Source organism: Erpetoichthys calabaricus, chromosome 6 (genome assembly GCF_900747795.2).
Source record: "Erpetoichthys calabaricus chromosome 6, fErpCal1.3, whole genome shotgun sequence".
Lineage (NCBI taxonomy): Eukaryota > Metazoa > Chordata > Cladistia > Polypteriformes > Polypteridae > Erpetoichthys > Erpetoichthys calabaricus.
Genome location: NC_041399.2, coordinates 109917723 through 109936239, shown reverse-complemented (window position 1 = coordinate 109936239; position 18517 = coordinate 109917723). Strand labels below are relative to the sequence as shown.

The 18517-nt window shown below is 39.1% G+C and overlaps 1 protein-coding gene across 1 annotated transcript in view; it reads right to left on the bottom strand.

Moving 5' to 3' along the window:
* Window positions 1-8681: 8681 nt before the first annotated feature.
* Window positions 8682-18517, bottom strand: part of LOC114653489 (uncharacterized) — a 96954-nt gene continuing 87118 nt past the window's right edge. Inside the window, exons 8-9 of the mRNA XM_028803844.2 lie at window positions 16696-16785; window positions 8682-9320 (exon numbers count right to left, since the gene is read on the bottom strand). Coding sequence (XP_028659677.2) covers window positions 9291-9320; window positions 16696-16785 — 120 coding nt within the window. The 3' untranslated portion in view covers window positions 8682-9290. The remainder of the gene's footprint in view (window positions 9321-16695; window positions 16786-18517) is intronic.

Here is an 18517-nt window from a genome sequence, read left to right as displayed (position 1 = left end):
TTTTGTTGCCTAAATATACATATATATATATATATATATATATATATATATATATATTGTGATGAAATAAATGACTCTGGACGTCTCAAAAAAGAATTGGGGAATAACCCCGTATAATTTCCTTTGGGCAGAATGAAAAATAGTGCCAAAAAAATGATAGAAAACAAGAGCATCTGACAAATAAGAAGTGAATACATGGAGTTTTTATAGCAAAATGGTGGCAGGAAATGAGGTATACAGGAAATTACATCATCATGGAGGGCCGGAAGTGACGTCATCATGGTGCGGCAGAAGTGACATCATTGTGGTGGAGCCGGAAGTGGCGTCCTAAATGGGGGCCGGAAGTGACGTCATCGATGGAATACAGTGACAGGATTGTGGGATGGTAGCCATTTTGGGTGACTGGACGTATTGCAGGTAAGTTATGGTTTGTCTTCTGTAATTCTGTTGATGGAGAGAGAGAGGCATTAGTACATACAATCAACCCTTCATCCCTTGTAATATCACTCACCTTAGAGCTTGTTGGCTGCCTCCTAAGCGCACGTGTGTGACAATATATATATAAAATCCAATGTCTGTCTGTCCACATTTCCCGAGTGAACTACTTAACGGATTTAGATCAGGTTTTCTTGTATAATTTGTTTTTAACATTCCGGCTGATTTTGTGATTTCACTCATTGCACTAAATATTATAGTTCGCTTGCAGGAGCGATTTATTTGCGCTAATCCGAGACATAGGCTGCAGGCTGAGGGGAGGGGGAGGCGTGACGTCAGGAATGGGGAGCCGGGTGGGACCCTCCTCACTTATGCTCAAGCCTCCATTCAAATTGCTGTACCTCTGGCCACATTTTGGAGTGGACCTTGACTCCACTTAGCTAGTGATACCTGTTTGTATATTGATTTTTAAAGTTTGTCCTGTTTTAGTACTATGCAGGCAGTATATATGTGTGTATATATATATATATATATATATATATATATATATATATATATATATTGTCACAAACTCAAGACAGAGTCATATAAAGGTTTGGGGCAGCCACCCGTATAATTTGGTATCCTGGCTGCAAAGTTGCTTTCTCAAAATATACAGCACTGATGTGCATACAACCGAGTCCAAAACAAGACTGAGGGAATAGGGAAAAGGTGCAGGCTTTTAAAGGGCGAGACAGGAAGTGAGATCATAAGGATCGGGCTCATGTTCTTCATCCGTTGGTTCGAGCCCCGACGTGACATCACAGGGGCCGGAGCCGGCATGGTCTCCTTCCATTGGCTCGGTCCCGGAAGTGACGTCAAGAGAGCCAGGTGGAGTCTCCCGTGAATGGTCTACAGGAAAAGGAGAAAAAGAGTCAGTGCACTCTGTCACATCCCGGCATGCCTCAGAACTGCCTTTACTCAAACCCTTTAGCTGCCTCCCCCATGCGCACGTGTGTGACAATATATATATATATATATATATTGTGTGCTACAATATATATATTGTAAGGTTTCTAAACTCTTTTGGGACTCTCCCCAAAGGGACGACACTCCGAAAAGTGTCCCGAAGCACGGTCGCCGTGTCTGTGGAGACAGGGCCACCGTGGGCTCCCAATGCTGTAGCAGCTTGCAGCTAAAGCAGATCCGAGCTGATCGCGATCACGGTATAAGCGCTTGCTGTCAATGGGTGATGCAAGGAACATTAAAAATGGAGGGAACAGGATTACTTGGCCACTAACCGGGCCACGACCACACCTGATTGCTGTGACTATATATAGGAGAGAGGTAGATCCCACTACAATAAATAACCGTGTTGTTCATGTTTCAAGCTGAATAAAGCTGGTTTTGGGGTACAACACAGGGACTTACATGTCACTATATATATATATATATATATATATATATATATTAAATAAAGGGCGGCACGGTGGCGCAGTGGGTAGCGCTGCTGCCTCGCAGTTGGGAGATCTGGGGACCTGGGTTCGATTCCCGGGTCCTCCCTGCGTGGAGTTTGCATGTTCTCCCCGTGTCTGCGTGGGTTTCCTCCGGGCGCTCCGGTTTCCTCCCACATTCCAAAGACATGCAGGTTAGGTGGATTGGCGATTCTGAATTGGCCTTAGTGTGTGCTTGGTGTGTGGGTGTGTTTGTGTGTGTCCTGCGGTGGGTTGGCACCCTGCCCAGGATTGGTTCCCTGCCTTGTGCCCTGTGTTGGCTGGGATTGGCTCCAGCAGACCCCCGTGACCCAGTGTTCGGATTCAGCGGGTTGGTAAATGGATGGATGGATATATTAAATAAATTATATAAATATTTATATAGATATATACATATATATATATATATATATATTTATATATATATATATATATATATATATATTATATATATATATATATATATAATATATATATATATATATATATATATATATATATATATATATATAAAATTATATAAATATATATATATATACTACCCATACTGTGGCAGGAGGCTGGGAGCCAGACCCAGCCGGGATGCCTGGAAGGACTGGGAAGCAGTCTGTACATCCCCTGGGCCGCGAGGGGGCAACCGCCCTGGATAAGCAGGGGACTACGGGATGGAGCAAGGAGGCACAAACCTGTGGGGGCCAGTGGCTACCGCCAGGGGGTGCCCCAAGTCTCCTAGAGCCCCGGAGATCTGCACTTCCGCCACACCTGGGAAGGTGGGGGAAGGTCCTTCCAGCGACACCCGGAGTGCTTCCGGGTGCTCATGCGGCACTTCCGCCACACCAGGAAGTGCCGCCAGAAGAATGTCATCAAGCACCTGGAGCACATCCGGGTGAATATAAAAGGGGCCGCCTTCCTACAGTTGGGGAGCTAGAGTCGAAAGCTGGAGGTGGACGAAGCTCCAGTGACGAGCGAAAGAAAGGCGGCCCACGGACATTAAAAGGCCCGAGAAAGGGTGTTGTGGTGCAGGAGCACTGTGTGCGTGCGGGACTTGTGTTTCGGGACACTTGTTTATAAATAGTGTGTGTTTTATGAACTGTCGGTGTCCGTTTGATTGTGGCCGGGCTGAATATCTCACAATACATAAAGTAAAACGTAATAACCAGCTCTGCCAAAAATTACTTTTGACTTGCTCATTTTATGTGAAGTGTCTTTGCATTTCATTGCATTTTACTTTCATGAAACAAATTAAGATAAACTTTAATTGCTTTTTGTTTGAATCAAGTAGTAAATCAAGTAGTAAAGTAGTAGGTTGTGGCGAGCACCCTCTTCTACGCGGTGGTGTGCTGGGGAGGTAGCATTAAGAAGAAAGATGCCTCACGCCTGGACAAACTGGTGAGGAAGGCAGGCTCTTTTGTTGGCATGGAGCTGGACAGTTTGACATCTGTGGCAGAGCGAAGGGTGCTAAGCAGGCTCCTATCAATTATGGAAAATCCACTGCATCCACTAAACAGTGTCATCTCCAGACAGAAGAGCAGCTTCAGCGACAGACTGCTGTCACTGTCCTGCTCCACTGACAGACTGAGGAGATTGTTCCTCCCCCAAACTATGCGACTCTTCAGTTCCACCCGGGGGGGGGGGGGGGGGGGGGGGGGGGGGGGTAAACATTAACATTATACAAAGTTTTTGTCTGTTTTTACCTGCATTATTATCAATCTTTAATTTAATATTGTTTTTTGTATCAGTAAGGTGCTGCTGGAGTATGTGAATTTGCCCTTGGGATTAATAAAGTATCTATCTATCTATCTATCTATCTATCTATCTATCTATCTATCTATCTATCTATCTATCTATCTATCTATCTATCTATCTATCTATCTATCTATCTATCTATCTATCTATCTATCTATCTATCTACCTAAATTTGGTGTACAGCTACACACATTTTCACAGTAACTAAATGCTTGGTGTACACAAGTTCTCCGCTTGGTTTTGCAAACTGGCAGCATCCAGCAGTGCTACTCTTCCAGAGTGGTTTCCCTTTCTTTTTTAGATCCACATCCCTGATGCGGCTTTATAAATACACTGAAATTAACCGCATATTGTTTTTTAGTTTAATGCATCTGATTGTAATTAACCTGTAACAATATAATGATCCACAGAATGGTCAAACTATTCTAAATACCATAGCTGCTTTAGTATTGTTTCTCTCACTACACCTTCTTCTTCTTCTTCTTTCAGCTGCTCCCGTTTGGGGTTGCCACAGCGGATCATCTTTTTCCATATTACTCTCACTGCACCACTTGTTCCAGTAATCCCTCGCTACTTCGTGGTTCACTTTTCGCGGATTCACGACTTCGCGGATTTTATATGTAAGCATATCTAAATATATAACGCGGATTTTTCGCTGCTTCGCGGGTTTCTGCGGACAATGGGTCTTTTTACTTCTGGTACTTGCTTCCTCAGTTGGTTTGCCCAGTTGATTTCATACAAGAGATGCTATTGGCGGATGGCTGAGAAGCTACCTAATCAGAGCACGCAGTTAAGTTCCTGTGTGCTGCTGATTGGCTCAGCGACGGAGTGTTGCATTAACCAGGAAGTCTCATCTCACTCATTCAGCATTAACGTGCTACTGCTTCAGGGGCCGTGTCCAAGCGCCAACAGAAGATGCAAATGATTGCAGAAAAGGTAAAAGTTTTGGATATGTTGAAGGAAGGGAACAGCTACACCGCTGCAGGACACATTACAGCATCAATGAGTCCACGATTCTTTTTATTTAAAAAGGAGGAAAAGCATATAAGTTCTACGGCCGCAGTGTCCTTTAACCAGGACGCAAAACAAATGGCAAGTGGACGTGATAGGGCAGTAGTCTGGATGGAATCTGCTTTAGGAATCTTTGCAACAAGGTCGACGACATCATGACCGCCTACAAGCTGCTACGTGTACTTCGCTATACAGTAAGTGTAAACTTATCTACCAATTTCATATTGCTTAGCAGTTGTCCCTGTTATTAATAGAGTAAAGGGTGGGTTGTAAACAATACAGGGAGGGTTTAAAAACGTCCAAATACACGTTAAATAATTAAATAAATATGGTGTCCCTACTTCGCGGAAATTCAGTTATCGCGGTTGGCCTTGGAACCTATCTCCCGCGATAAGTGAGGGATTACTGTATATTTATATCATTGTATCTGAGTGGGGAATCACAGCCCTACAGCAGCTGTTTGGAAACAGAATTATTGGTATACAGCATCAAGCACATGCTGCCTCAACCATTCGCTATTTGAACTGCTCTCATATGGCAAACGCTTCAGAGCCTTTCCTGTAGGGACATCGCAGTTCAGAAACAGTTTCATCCCAAGAACTATAAATGCACTCAATCAGTCCATGAAGTGCTTCTTGTAGAACTGTTTGTACTTATAAGTACAAATACCTCACTGTAAACTTGCGATACAGTTATAATATTGCACAACCTGTGCCACTTTATAAAGCGCATATTTACATATGATGACAATATCATTTTTAAGATGAAATGCAGCAAAATATGTTTATTATATTATACAGATAAAACTTTAACTTCATTTAAATAATCTATATTGTTAATAATTAAACATGTAAAGACATGGTGCTGCATCGCTAGCAAGGAGCTGGCGCTCTGCTCATGGATTGTTCCTGCCTCACTCTGTATTCTTGCTGGTGCTGGCGCGACACTAGAAGGATAGATGGATAGAAAAATTAAACATGTACTATGAAGATATTTCAATGTTCCTTAAAAGTTTTGAATAATCGGCACTCTAAGCTTACAGATGGCTTAACATCTATTACAGAGCTGATTGTGTGGCAATTGGGTATTTAGAGAAAGAAAAGTAAGGACAGGAATTGGGGTTTAGTACATTTGAAAGAGACAGTACTTCTGCAATAAAGAATTTCATTGAAGGTCGCAAATGGCGCAGCAAGTATCTTGCATGAGGCAGGAACAATCGCTTCGCCACCGTGTTCCCATGTTTAATAACATGTTTTAACTCCTATCATCATGAAAATGATATCAAGTATACATGTCAGTATTTTAATTATTCAGAGAGTTGTAATATCATGCATGTAATGGATTCTGTGTCCTGTTGGAGGAAGAGAAAGCCCGTTTAAGAAGCACGTAGTGATTCACACACATAGAGCACATAGAAGAACACATACAAAACAAAGCATTTAATGTGCTACTTTAGTTACGATGGGATTTGAGAAACTAGTAAATTAAGCGATTTTAAGATGAAGTTTATGATGTTCTTCCTTACTGACAAACTAAATCACGTGATTAAAGTGGAAATTTCGAGATTAAAGTTGACATTTCGTGCATTTTTCACCACTCTCTGTACCTGAATAAGCTTTCATATGAAACTCAGACAGTGGGCTACAACTCGCCTTTTCACGGGGACTTTGATATCTGACAACTTCTTGCTTATTTCGGGAACTGTGCAACTTTGTGAACTTGAGCTTTCAAGTTTCTCCGACACTCTATGTCACTCGATCAACTTCCTTTTGTTGTTTATACCACTGTTTAAACCAATAAATAGTACACTTTTCCTTGCCTCCAATTGGTATTCGCTGAAATTCTTTTATTTCCCCCTGTGCTTTTGCCATTACCTTTTCACAGAACGCTGAGCTTAAGGGCTGTTTATTTGATTTGCATATTCAAAGAGGTGTAATTCCAGAAGGAGTTTGGGGAGTGGCAGCAGGTGTGTGCATGTGCGTTACTTTTCACGTTGACTGGGATTTATGAAGCAGAAGAATGTGGAAGTTGGTGAACGCACAGGTTTATGCTTCTGGATTTTTTTTGTGTGTACGCACATTTCCGCTTTTGTCCTTATGCCATGTTTTAGTGTGCATTCTGCACACGGTGTTATGCACGGGGCCCCTGGTGACTGGGAAGGCCACTGAAGAACAATGAAGTCATTGTCATGTTCACAAAATCAGTTTGAGATGTTTTGTGAAATGGTGCATTAGCATGCTAGAAGAAGCCAATAGAGGATGGGCAAATTGTAGCCATGAAGTGATGTTCATTGTTACCAACAATACTTAAAATAGGTTATGGCATTCAAGTGATGATTGATTGGTGTTCACACACCCAATGTGTGCCAAGAAAATGTTCCCCACACAACACCACCATCACCAGTCTGGGCTGTTGATAGAAGGCAGGTTGGGTACATGGATTCATGCAGTTGTTCTGACAATTTAATTTGTTTTGCCTCAGCAGAAATTGATATTCATCAGACCAGGCTATATTTTTCCAATCTTCTGCTGTCCTGTTTTGGTGTGCCAACTGCAGCCTTAGCTTTTTATTCTTGCCAGCAAGAGTGGAACCTGACATGATCTTCCACTGTCGTAGTCCAACAGCCTCCAGGTTTAATGTGTTGTGCAATCTGAGATACCTTTCTGCTCGCCTCAGCTGTACAGAGTGGTTCGTTTGAGCTACCATAGGCTTTCTGTTAGTTCAAAACACTGTCAATTCTCCTTTGACCTCTCCCATCAACAGGGCATTTCCGTCTACAGGATTTCTGCTTATTGGGCGTTTTCATGTTTTTATCACCATTCTGAGTTACCTCTAGAGACTATTGTGCATTAAAATCCAAGGACATCAGCAATTACATAAACACTTAATCTAGCCCATCTGGTTTGAGTATTCAATCATGCCATGGTTGAAATCACTGATGCCATATTTTTCCCCATTCTAGTGTTTGTTGTGAGCATTAAGTGAAGGTCCTGACCTCTAGCTGCATGATTTTATGCATTGCACTGCTGCCACCTGACTGGCGGATTAGATAATTGTATGAATAAGCAGGTGTACAGGCGTTTCTATTTATTTGCTCAGTGAGTGTATATATATATATATATATATATATATATATATATATATATTGTGAAGGATTGCCGGCTTTTTACTCCGGTCCTCACCTGCAGGCCGCCAGGAGGAGCTCTCCCAGCAGCGTGGACGTGCCCCGAGTTCCAGCAGGACCGCCTGGACTATGTAGTTTTTATACACAGCCCTGCTGGATACCTTGGGGGCCACCGGGAGTCGCTGTAGGGGGGCTCGTGGACTCTTATGCGCCCTATAACCCGGGAGTACGTCACTGTCACGTGACAGGAAGAAACGATGTGCTCCCGGGTTGAAGAAAAGGACTGTTTACCCTGACCCGGAAGGGATAAGGAACTGTGGACGGATTGGACAGGAACACCTCCGGGTCAGGGTGTATAAAAGGACGATGGGAAATTCCAGACATTGAGCTGAGCTGGGTGAAAGGGTGGCAACGCGTCTGGGAGTGTGGAGGATTGATTATTGTGTATTGTTTAGTGATTTATTATTGAGTATTGTGGAGAGGAGGGTGCTTTGTGCACTTTATTATTAAAATAAATATTCATATTTGGACTTTTACCTGGTGTCTGATGTCTAGTCTGAGGGTTCAAGGGGTCACGGAGACCTCTATCTATCACAGTTGACAGTGCAGGTGGAGTAGAGTGTGTCAAAGTAAGTACCAAATATTTGAATTCACTCCCGACTACGCACTCTTGAATGTGATATCATTCTGGCTTGTCTTAAACTTGCCATCCTCTTCAAAAATCTGTTGTTAGATATCCTGAGTACTGATATACAGCACCAAAAGGAGAAATTTTATTTTATACATCACAAATATTTATTGGTAAATATATTAGGTTCCTTCAGCTGATATTTAGTATATGCATCAAATAGCTACATTGTTAAATAAGAACAACAGATTTAAAGTTTTTAACAAACAAAGTTTGAATGCTGCTATTTATTGCAGAAATAAAATTATTGGAGGATTAAATTATTACTTTACCTTACAACAGCACAAATGTTGGATAACAAAAAACATGCAAAATATTCCTTCTTCTCTTTTCTATGTAATCACAAGTTTTACAAATGGCATTAAATTTCAAGTTCATTCAAATCCTTTGTTACGTTTTCTTTGACAGTAATGATTAAATAGGAAACAAAGAGCAGCTATTAAAGTGCTGATTACTGATCCAGGGAGTTTAGATGTGTCATTTATATAGAAAGGCTATGAGAATACAGAACTCATAATTAGCTTTTTATAGGCCACTGATGCCCTTTCAATTCATTTCTCCAGCCTAAAACATTCCCTAAGCAAAAGGATTTCTTACAAAACACGACATTCAGGCATTCTTTCCATGTTTATTTCCACTTTTATCCATTTATATGCTTGTGTGATATTGTGCTTAACTTATTAAAAAACTCAACATATTTGTGTCCAATTCAGAGCAAATGTAGAGTGTGTTTTCTTCCAGAAACAAAAGAAAAGTTTCCATCCTTTATGTTAGCCCAGCTGGCTTTTGATGTCCAATGTCTTGCTTCTTCTTCTTACTCCTGGAATCTCATTTGTTTTTTTTGCTGCAGTTAAATAATAGAATATTGATTTAGTTATTGAAAACAGATATGATCTACAATAAAACTTTACTGGATAGTTTCTAATTTAAAATAACCTGTCTTTGGGAAAAAATAACAGGATATAATTTACAAATTTGTAAATAATGGCGGCAGTTGAGAAGCCATACACTGAGCTACAGCACTGGCACCTTGACATTTATGAAAACTGAAATTTTTCAGTGTTTTTTTTATGTGTCAAGCTATTGAACAGATACATGGAGGAGGAAGAAAACTAACAAAATGGCACAACTATGTAAGACAATTTTCACATGACCAGATAAGAAACAATGAAAATGAAATTTCATATAATTCCTGAATCAGTAGACAACTGGAAAAGCAACAGTTTCAGTTTAAGCTTGCTTCTGTGTATAAATAACGTTGTTTCACAATGTTCAGCTACTAATGTACACTTGTTGCAGATATCCTGATCTTGAAGTTAATATGCAAATGTATTGAACAGCAATGTCAGAAGATTATTACCAATCTATTGTTAATTCAAACCACCTTCTTGCACATGCTTTGTTAGATCACTAACCTTGGAGAAAACTCACTTTTATCTGTTGTTCGTTGTGCAGATGATTATTCATAAACCAACTAGTCTATGTCTGAAATTGTTTAAAAGGTTTAAACTGCAATTTCTTCATAGAAAAACATTCCAAAAACATTCCATTTAAGTCTGTCACTTAATATGTAGAGACATGCATATACAGTATATACTGTGTATATATATACAGTACTGTGCAAACGTTTTAGGCAGATGTGAAAAAATGCTGTAAACAAAGAATGCTTTCAAAAATGGAAGTGTTAATCATTTATTTTCATCAATCAACAAAATGCAGTGAATGAACAAAAGAGAAATGTAAATCAAATCAATATTTGGTGTGACCACCCTTTGCCTTCAAAAGAGCATCGATTCTTTTTGGTACACTTGCGCACAGTTTTTGAAGGAACTCGGCTGGTAGGTTGTTCCAAACATCTTGGAGAACTAACCACAGATCTTCTGTGGATGTAGGCTTCCTCACATCCTTCTGTCTCTTCATGTAATCCCAGACACACTCGATGATGTTGAGATCAGGGCTCTGTGGGGGCCATACCATCACTTCCAGGACTTCTTGTTCTTCTTTACGCTGAAGATAGTTCTTAATGACTTCCTTCTGCTACAGCCAAAATCTTTCAAATTTTGACTCATCAGTCCAGAGCACCTGCTGACATTTTTCTACACCCCAGTTCCTATGTTTTCATACATACTTGAGTCGTTTGGCCTTGTTTCCACGTCAGAGGTATGGCTTTTTGGCTGCAACTCTTCCATGAAGACCACTTCTGGTCAGACTTCTCCGGACAGTAGATGGGTGTACCTGGGTCCCACTGGTTTCTGCCAGTTCTGAGCTGATGGCACAGCTGGACATCTTCCGATTTCGAAGGGTAATAAACTTGATGTGTCTTTCATCTGCTGCACTAAGTTTCCTTGGCCGACCACTGCGTCTACGATCCTCAACATTGCCCGTTTCTTTGTGCTTCTTCAAAAGAGCGTGAACAGCACATCTTGAAACCCCAGTCTGCTTTGAAATCTTTGTCTGGGAGAGACCTTGCTGATGCAGTATAACTTACCTTGTGTCTTGTTGCTGTGCTCAATCTTGCCATGACATGAAACTGTCTTCCACAACCTCACCTTGGTAGCAGAGTTTGGCTGTTCCTCACCCAGTTTTAAGCCTCTTACACAGCTGTTTCTGTCTCTGTTAATGACTGTGTTTCAACCTACGTGTGACATTGATGATCATTACACCTGTTTGGTATAATTGGTTGATCATACACCTGACTAGAATCCTACAAAATCTCTGACTTTGTGCAAGTGTACCTATAAGAATTGATGCTGGTTTGAAGACAAAAGGTAGTAACACCAAATATTGGTTTGATTTAGATTTTTCTTTTGTTCGCTCACTTTGCATTTTGTAAATTGATAACAATAAACAATCATTATTTATATTTCTGAAAGCATTCTTTGTTTACAGCATTTTTTCACACTTGCCTAAAACTTTTGCACAGTACTGCATATATATATATATATATATATATATATATATGAGTTCGATCAGAGGATTACTCGGGCTGTAAAAGTGCTATCAGCGTTATTCTGGGAACGGCTAAGACATGTCTTGCATCAGGCCTGAGTGTTATCCAGGCAAAGGTGCAGATGCATCTTCTCCTAGCCTCATAATGGTGTCTCGTTAGAAACATTTTTCATTAGCCCAGGTGCTTCATGTTCTTGACAGTGATACAAGCAGCAATGATAAAGTAAGTCTGTCTTCAGGCAGTGAAACTGAAATGGACAGTGAAACTGAAAGTGATTCTGATGACTCCAAAAGTGACGCTTGCATCATCTGTACTTGTGCAGTGTGCTATTCAAAAGCTGATCACTGTGGAAAGAGAATCTGGAAGGAATCATGCTACTATTGACCCGACTATGACATTGAATTGTGCATGTTTTACAGTAGAAGGATGAAATTTAATAAAAATGTCATTTTTCAAGCCAAAAAATGCAAAAAAATGTAACACTTAGAAGCTTGAGGAATTAAGGTTTTCAAGTCCAAAAGTATCCAGAATAATAGATTTATGGTTAAATGAGGAAGTATTCTAGGGCAGTGTGCAAGTTTTTAAAATAAAAACAGTGCAGCTCAGGCTTCATGGGTGCAGACGTGTGTAGCTATGGTCGTGTTTGGATATGAGGGCATGATTGGCTCAGCCGGTTTCCTTGTTGATGTTCCGTGGGATGTAATTAAGGCTTAGCACACCTGTGCCCACAGGAGTATAAAGGAGCCCAAAAAAGTCCTAGATGGGAAGAGGAAATTAAAAAAAAAAGAGGACAAAACAAGATATGATGGTTTTGTAGAGTTTACAGTACTGATCTGGTAGAAATAGTTCACCAGTTGGTGGAGGGTGAGGAGAGAGAGCGCTAGACACAAATGGAGGCAAGCACAAGTAGTCAGGAGATTATCAGGCCTAAGATCAGAAGAGTGTCAAAGGAGGCAAGAACAGAGGTGCTGGATGGCTGATCGAGGCAGGAGTCCATGGCCATGAGGAAAGGTAGCTAGGAACCCAGTGTGCTTTAGATTGTTAAAAGCACCAAAGGAGGCAAGCATGGGGGCGCTGGATCACTGACTGAGACAAATGTTCATGACCATGAGGATAGGTGGCCAGCAGCCCAGTGAGCTTTACATTGTTAGAGCACCCAAGTAAGCAAGCATCAATGGCCACAAAGATATAAAAGAGGCTTGATGAATGAACAGATCTCCAACCTTTCTGTGTTTTTACGGACATTGTTGGTTAATTTTGTCCTTCATGATGAACACTCTTTTTATTATGGATTATTTATTGGTTATTTATATAAAGACCTGCTCTGAACTGTGGACACTTTGTTTGAATAAATTGCACAAAGCACTTATGCACCTTGTTGTTGTTGGAATCTTCATTGCAATTGATCACAATTTCATGACAATAACTTGGGCTTAAGGATGGTATTGCCAGCTACAGGCAACCCAGGGATCACAAGAATGGCTGATGGAATAATGCGGAATAGCAGATAAATCAATGCAGGAAAAAGTCATTCATCCAGATCATGAATAAGAATAAGACAATATACCTTACTGTTAGGGATTTACTAGGCTTCATAAACGCCCTTCATAGTGAAATAAACCAAGAAAAATATTTGTTTTGTCCCATAAGAGATTGCTCATTTTGTTCTTCTGAATACAACATACTGTAGTGTTCTTACTAATCTTTCCACAAGACTTTTCTTCTGTGAATTTAAAAAAGGCCAAAAAAGGAGTGGGCAAACTCAGTCCCGGAGTAGCAGCATGGCAGCAGTGTTTCTTCTTTTTGCAGTCAGTCTAACAACCATTCACGTCTTTGTGACTCTGATGGAATTGCTTGGCTAATTATTCACTTTGTTTAACTATTTCTATATTTCGAAGAACTTGACAGGGTTTTTGTCTTTATTCACAGTGATGTGTCAATTTTTTACTGTCTACAAGATCAAAAGTATCAGATTAATTCTACCCAGTTTTAGCTAGATAAAGCTGTATGTGCACTAAAAGGCAGATCACAGCCAATGAGCACACTCAGTGATGAATGACCAGTAGAGTACTAATTAACATGTAAAATACACGATGGTATCAAACTGCCATTCAAACTGATCATATAAAAGGCAAACAAAGAGCTGAACATTATCTAATATCTGCTTAAAGGCTAAAACAAAAATCAAACCTAAATATGAATATGGTTATGTTATGAGTTCATCTCTAGGTGTAACACAGATGCCCTGCTGCCACTGCTATAATGAAAGAAAAGCTTTCTAGCTTTAATGGATGGAATGTTGATTTCAGACTGTTTATACGCTTTATGAGAGCTTTATGAGAGCAGAGTGCAATTGATTGAATTTGCCGTTCATCTCATTAACAATACATGCGTCACTTGTTTCTTTTTATTACAATTAATTTAATATAAATCATAATGTGCTTTGCTTAATATTTATAACTGTTTGAATCTATTGTTTACCATTGCTTGCTGTACGTGTGTTCGTAAAGACACACAATTTTGAGAGTGTAATGAAAATGATTTTATCTAATATCTGATGTTATTTATTTACAATATATCACCAATACTTTTAATATGCTGTATCATTGTCTGTTTTATTTTATGAAATCATGCGCATCATAAACATCTAACTTAGCACAGGCTCCTTTCCTAATGTGTTCAAACAGGCCCTAATAACTCCTCTTCTACAAAGCCCACACTTGACCCATCTCAAGTAGGTAATTACAGAGCAGTGTCTCTCCTATCCTTCTTATTCAAAACATTTGAATGTGGTGTTTCTAACCAAGTCTCTTTCTTCCTCTCACAAAACAAACTATTTGATCCTAATCAGTCAGTCTTCAAGTGGGACCTGTCTACTGAGAAAAATGGAACAATCTCACTGTGTATCCTCAGCGTATGGTGGATAATGAAGTCCAACCCCGGGGTCTCTGGCGATGATTGAACTGAAGTAAATTCGGCGGAATGAAAAACAAACTGGATACAAAAGTGCGATGTGAAAAATAGCAGGTAATGGTGGTTCGTTGTTGTTAATTGAAAACTCTGTCTTTCTCCTTCTTCCTCCCTCTTTTCCCTCCTGATCATTTAAATAGTAAAGAGCTGGATGTAATTGATTGTGAACAGGTGTTTTCCATCTTGAGGCTGTGGTCTCTCTCCCTCATCCGTCCCCTCTCTATTTACTTGGCCAACATTCACTGACGCACACATTATAAACAGCAAACGGGATGATGGAAACAAAACGCACTCAGCACAAACATTGAAAACACTATTACTATGTAGCCCCGCTACACAGTTGCAACAATTCACCCAACTTCTAAAATAAGATGTTACACTTCACAACTAAAATGACATTACACCATGTTAGATTACACTTTGTTCTCTCCCAGTGTCTCAATAAATAAAGACGACTAATAAGACTAATGTATTAAAAGCAAAACAACAAATGAGTCGCCTAAATAATAATTTTTATAAACACACACAGTCGTACTTTGCACAGTATATGTATATGTAAATATAAAGCACCAGCCTTTCCCACCATAACCCAGTTTGTTGAAACATGTATTATAACGCAACAAAGACAAAGTTCTGGTCTCCTTTGTCTTTTTTCATTTTCTGGTTTGAATCATTTAGCATGTTATGTTTATTTATTAAGTAGTCATTATGGCTTATTGTTAGTTTTTGTTCTTCTGATTTTTCTAGACGTATTGACATTTTTGTTCTGTTTAAGGATTTTGAATTTTATTTAACCTGTTGGGACTTTGTTGCTGTGGATTGCCTTTTTAAGCAACTCCTTTTTTGTCTTGTTTGGCTTTTTTGAGCTTTTAATCTGTATTTCCCCTTTTCAGTTATAAAGCCATCCATCCATTATCCAACCCGCTACACCCTAACTACAGGGTCATGGGGGTCTGCTGGAGTCAATCCCAGCCAACACAGGGTGCAAGGCAGGAAACAAACCCCGGACAGGGCGCCAAACCACCGCAGCAGTTAATTAATTTTAAAATATTCATTGTGAGACTCTCTGCTCCAACTGGAGTTCTCTCCCTGGTAAGACACTTTAACGTTTGGGACTATTTGTTATTTTTGTTTTTGTTTGTATTTTAAAGCTTATTTCCATTTGAGGCCTAATTAGGCCTTAAGCCATCCAGCGTGCCTTGGGTAAGATTTGTTCTGTGGGCTTATTTGGAGGTCTGACCTATAGAGTCAGAATCATAACATATATTAATCAGGATGGATATAGATAATGTTAAAGTCTCTGAATATCAACTGTCCATATCTGTAGTTAATGAAAGAGAATGAGAGAGAAGATGACACTATCCCCAGAATTACCAGACTGTAAATGTATACACAAATGTTCCAGAATTAGTTCATAAGACATAAATGGACATTCCAGCACAAAAAGGTAAATGGTGTCCATCACATTTCCTTTCCAATTTACATTTTTATAACAGGCACATTTCTACTCATACATACATTTGTATGTACACAACAACAGCAATAACAATATTTATGAACTGGGGTAATCCTGTATAGCAGCAACCTTCTCTTGGTCTACCTCCACACCAAATGCCTAAATAAGCTGATTTCAGATTGAAGGAAATATCAGTTTGTGTTCAGTATCAGTTGATGTTACTGTATTCTCTAGAAGATTATATCAAAGACCTGGAGATATTGCTATTGACAAGGGGAGGACAATCACATTCTGAATATAAACGCTTGATCACCAGGTATTCTTCAATCCAAGGGAAATGGCCTTGAACTGGAACAAGCCTTCTAGGGTATTCGGAATCCTCCAGTCACTTACTGGGGAGTGTCAACAGGCACTGTGCAAGTAAAGTGTACTGATAATGGTTGCTCCTTTCAGACTTCTTCAGTCCTTGCAGAACTGGTATCATCCATCTTCTTTAATCAATAGCACCACTGCAACAGCTCAACATGATGATGAAATCTCTAAGATCTCTCTAGCAAGGTGTGGTCCTGTATGCTCTATGTTGTAGATCTCATGATTGACCACATGAGTTAGTCCCGACCAGGTGGTCCTCACTGTGAGACATTTGCATTAACCAAGCTCTGTTACCAACATATTCTTCTCTAAGAAAAGCATAAAACTTGCACCTGCTATTATTAGTTAGTATTAAGATGTTCTTTACATGTTTATTTGATACAAGACCCATTTAAAAGGATAACTAAAACTGCACATATGACATTCATATATGAAAAGTAGTCAAGAGATAGTAACATGAGTGTTACTCACATGTCGGCCAATAGCAGAATATGATCCAATAAAGAAAGGGTGCTTTATCTTCCTCCTATGTCTGTCTAAGTCTCTCCTCATCTTTTTGTTCTGTAAATAACAATAAAGAATACATCTAGTAATAAAGGATCTTTTACTATAATGCATGTATATTTTTTGCAGTAATTAATTTTTACATAACATATGGTTAACCCAAGTTATATTTCGAGATACGTCTAAATGAATTTCACATACCATAAAAATGCAGTTTATACAATCTGAAGCTCATTTTCCAGATATCTTGAAATACATTCCTATATATTTCAAAATATCTTGCAATACATTTTTGGTATTTCAAATGGATTTCAAGACATCTGAAATATATTTTCAGATACCACACATTTGACCTCCTTTACATTTTAAGATAAATAAAAATTGATTCTGAGATATTTCGAAATGGCTTAGTTTGTTAATACGACTTCCTGCCTATTTTGAACTACTTAAAATATATCTGAAATGTCCTGAAATAGTGTGGAAGTCTATTTGAGATATCTTGGAAATGGGCACCAGTTGATGACAGGGTTCACTTCTGCACTCACACAGGGCATATCTCCTGTTGCCTATTGGCATAACACCCACGTCTTCATGATGTGGTGGGAAAACTAGAGTACCTGGAATAAAAGCCACACAGACACTTAAAGAACATGCCAGCTCCACACAAATGGTGGCTGAGTGCAAGAGTCAAGGCCAAAATACCTAATGAGGACTTTTAAGTCTTTCAGTAATAAAAATACACCTGGCTCAAATGTTGGAAAATAGTTGCAAAGCATTTTTTTTAATATATAAAAATTGTGTTTCTAGCTAATTTTAATCATTTGATAGTCAGCACAGGCACTTGACCAGCTACATATTTAGGGATCAGTTATTGGTTTTCTGTACAAGCAAGAGTAGATAAAAGCAATTGATTTATGATAGATGTTAATTATAAAAATTATTTTCTTTTGAGAAAAAGTAATAGATAAATAATAAAGGTTATATCATCAAATTAGTTTTTAAACTACAGTTTCAGAAAAATCAAAAAATTGTATCTTTACTAATAAATGCAGAGGGGCTTTGGTACAGTGAAACTGTTCTCTGGGATTAAATACTGCAAAATCTGACAAGGAACATGGCACTCTCGTAAAAATGGACTCTTTTTCAGGATTTTCAGACAAGGACAGACATTAAACTCAACACTACTTCATTAGAGAAACTGGGATACTGATGTTGAAGGGCCAAAAGAGTGTCAAGGTCTCACTGGAAATGTAGGAAAATCAGATTAGTTAATGTATTAATATTAAACTCTAAAATTCAGCATTTACTTCTATAATAAATTGAGGTAACTGGAGTTTTCTTTTCTTTGTTTTTCTGCCATTGTATTTTTATGCATGTTCTCCTATCCAGCACTGCACTGTTTTATCGTACATTATTTTTAAAAGGAGTACACACATTTTTTAAGTCAAAACCTACTCTAAAGCAAAATAAAGTCTTTACACTAAATAAAAAAAAACATATTGTGATGCATTTATTTGTTAAAATAAGATGTTAAATCTACAGTAAATGCACCCTTAACTTAAAGTCTGTGCATTTATTTTAGAAATAAAGCTTGTTGACTTCTGTTGAGTTCATTATATTATCTATAGTAATCTGTCTGTTTCCATAGAAAATTAATTGCAAAAATTGTTTCCAAAAAATCTATTGATGTTAAATTCCATTCATCCATCCATTTTCCAACCCACTGAATCCAAACACAGGGTCACGGGGGTCTGCTGGAGCCAATGCCAGCCAACACAGGGCGCAAGGC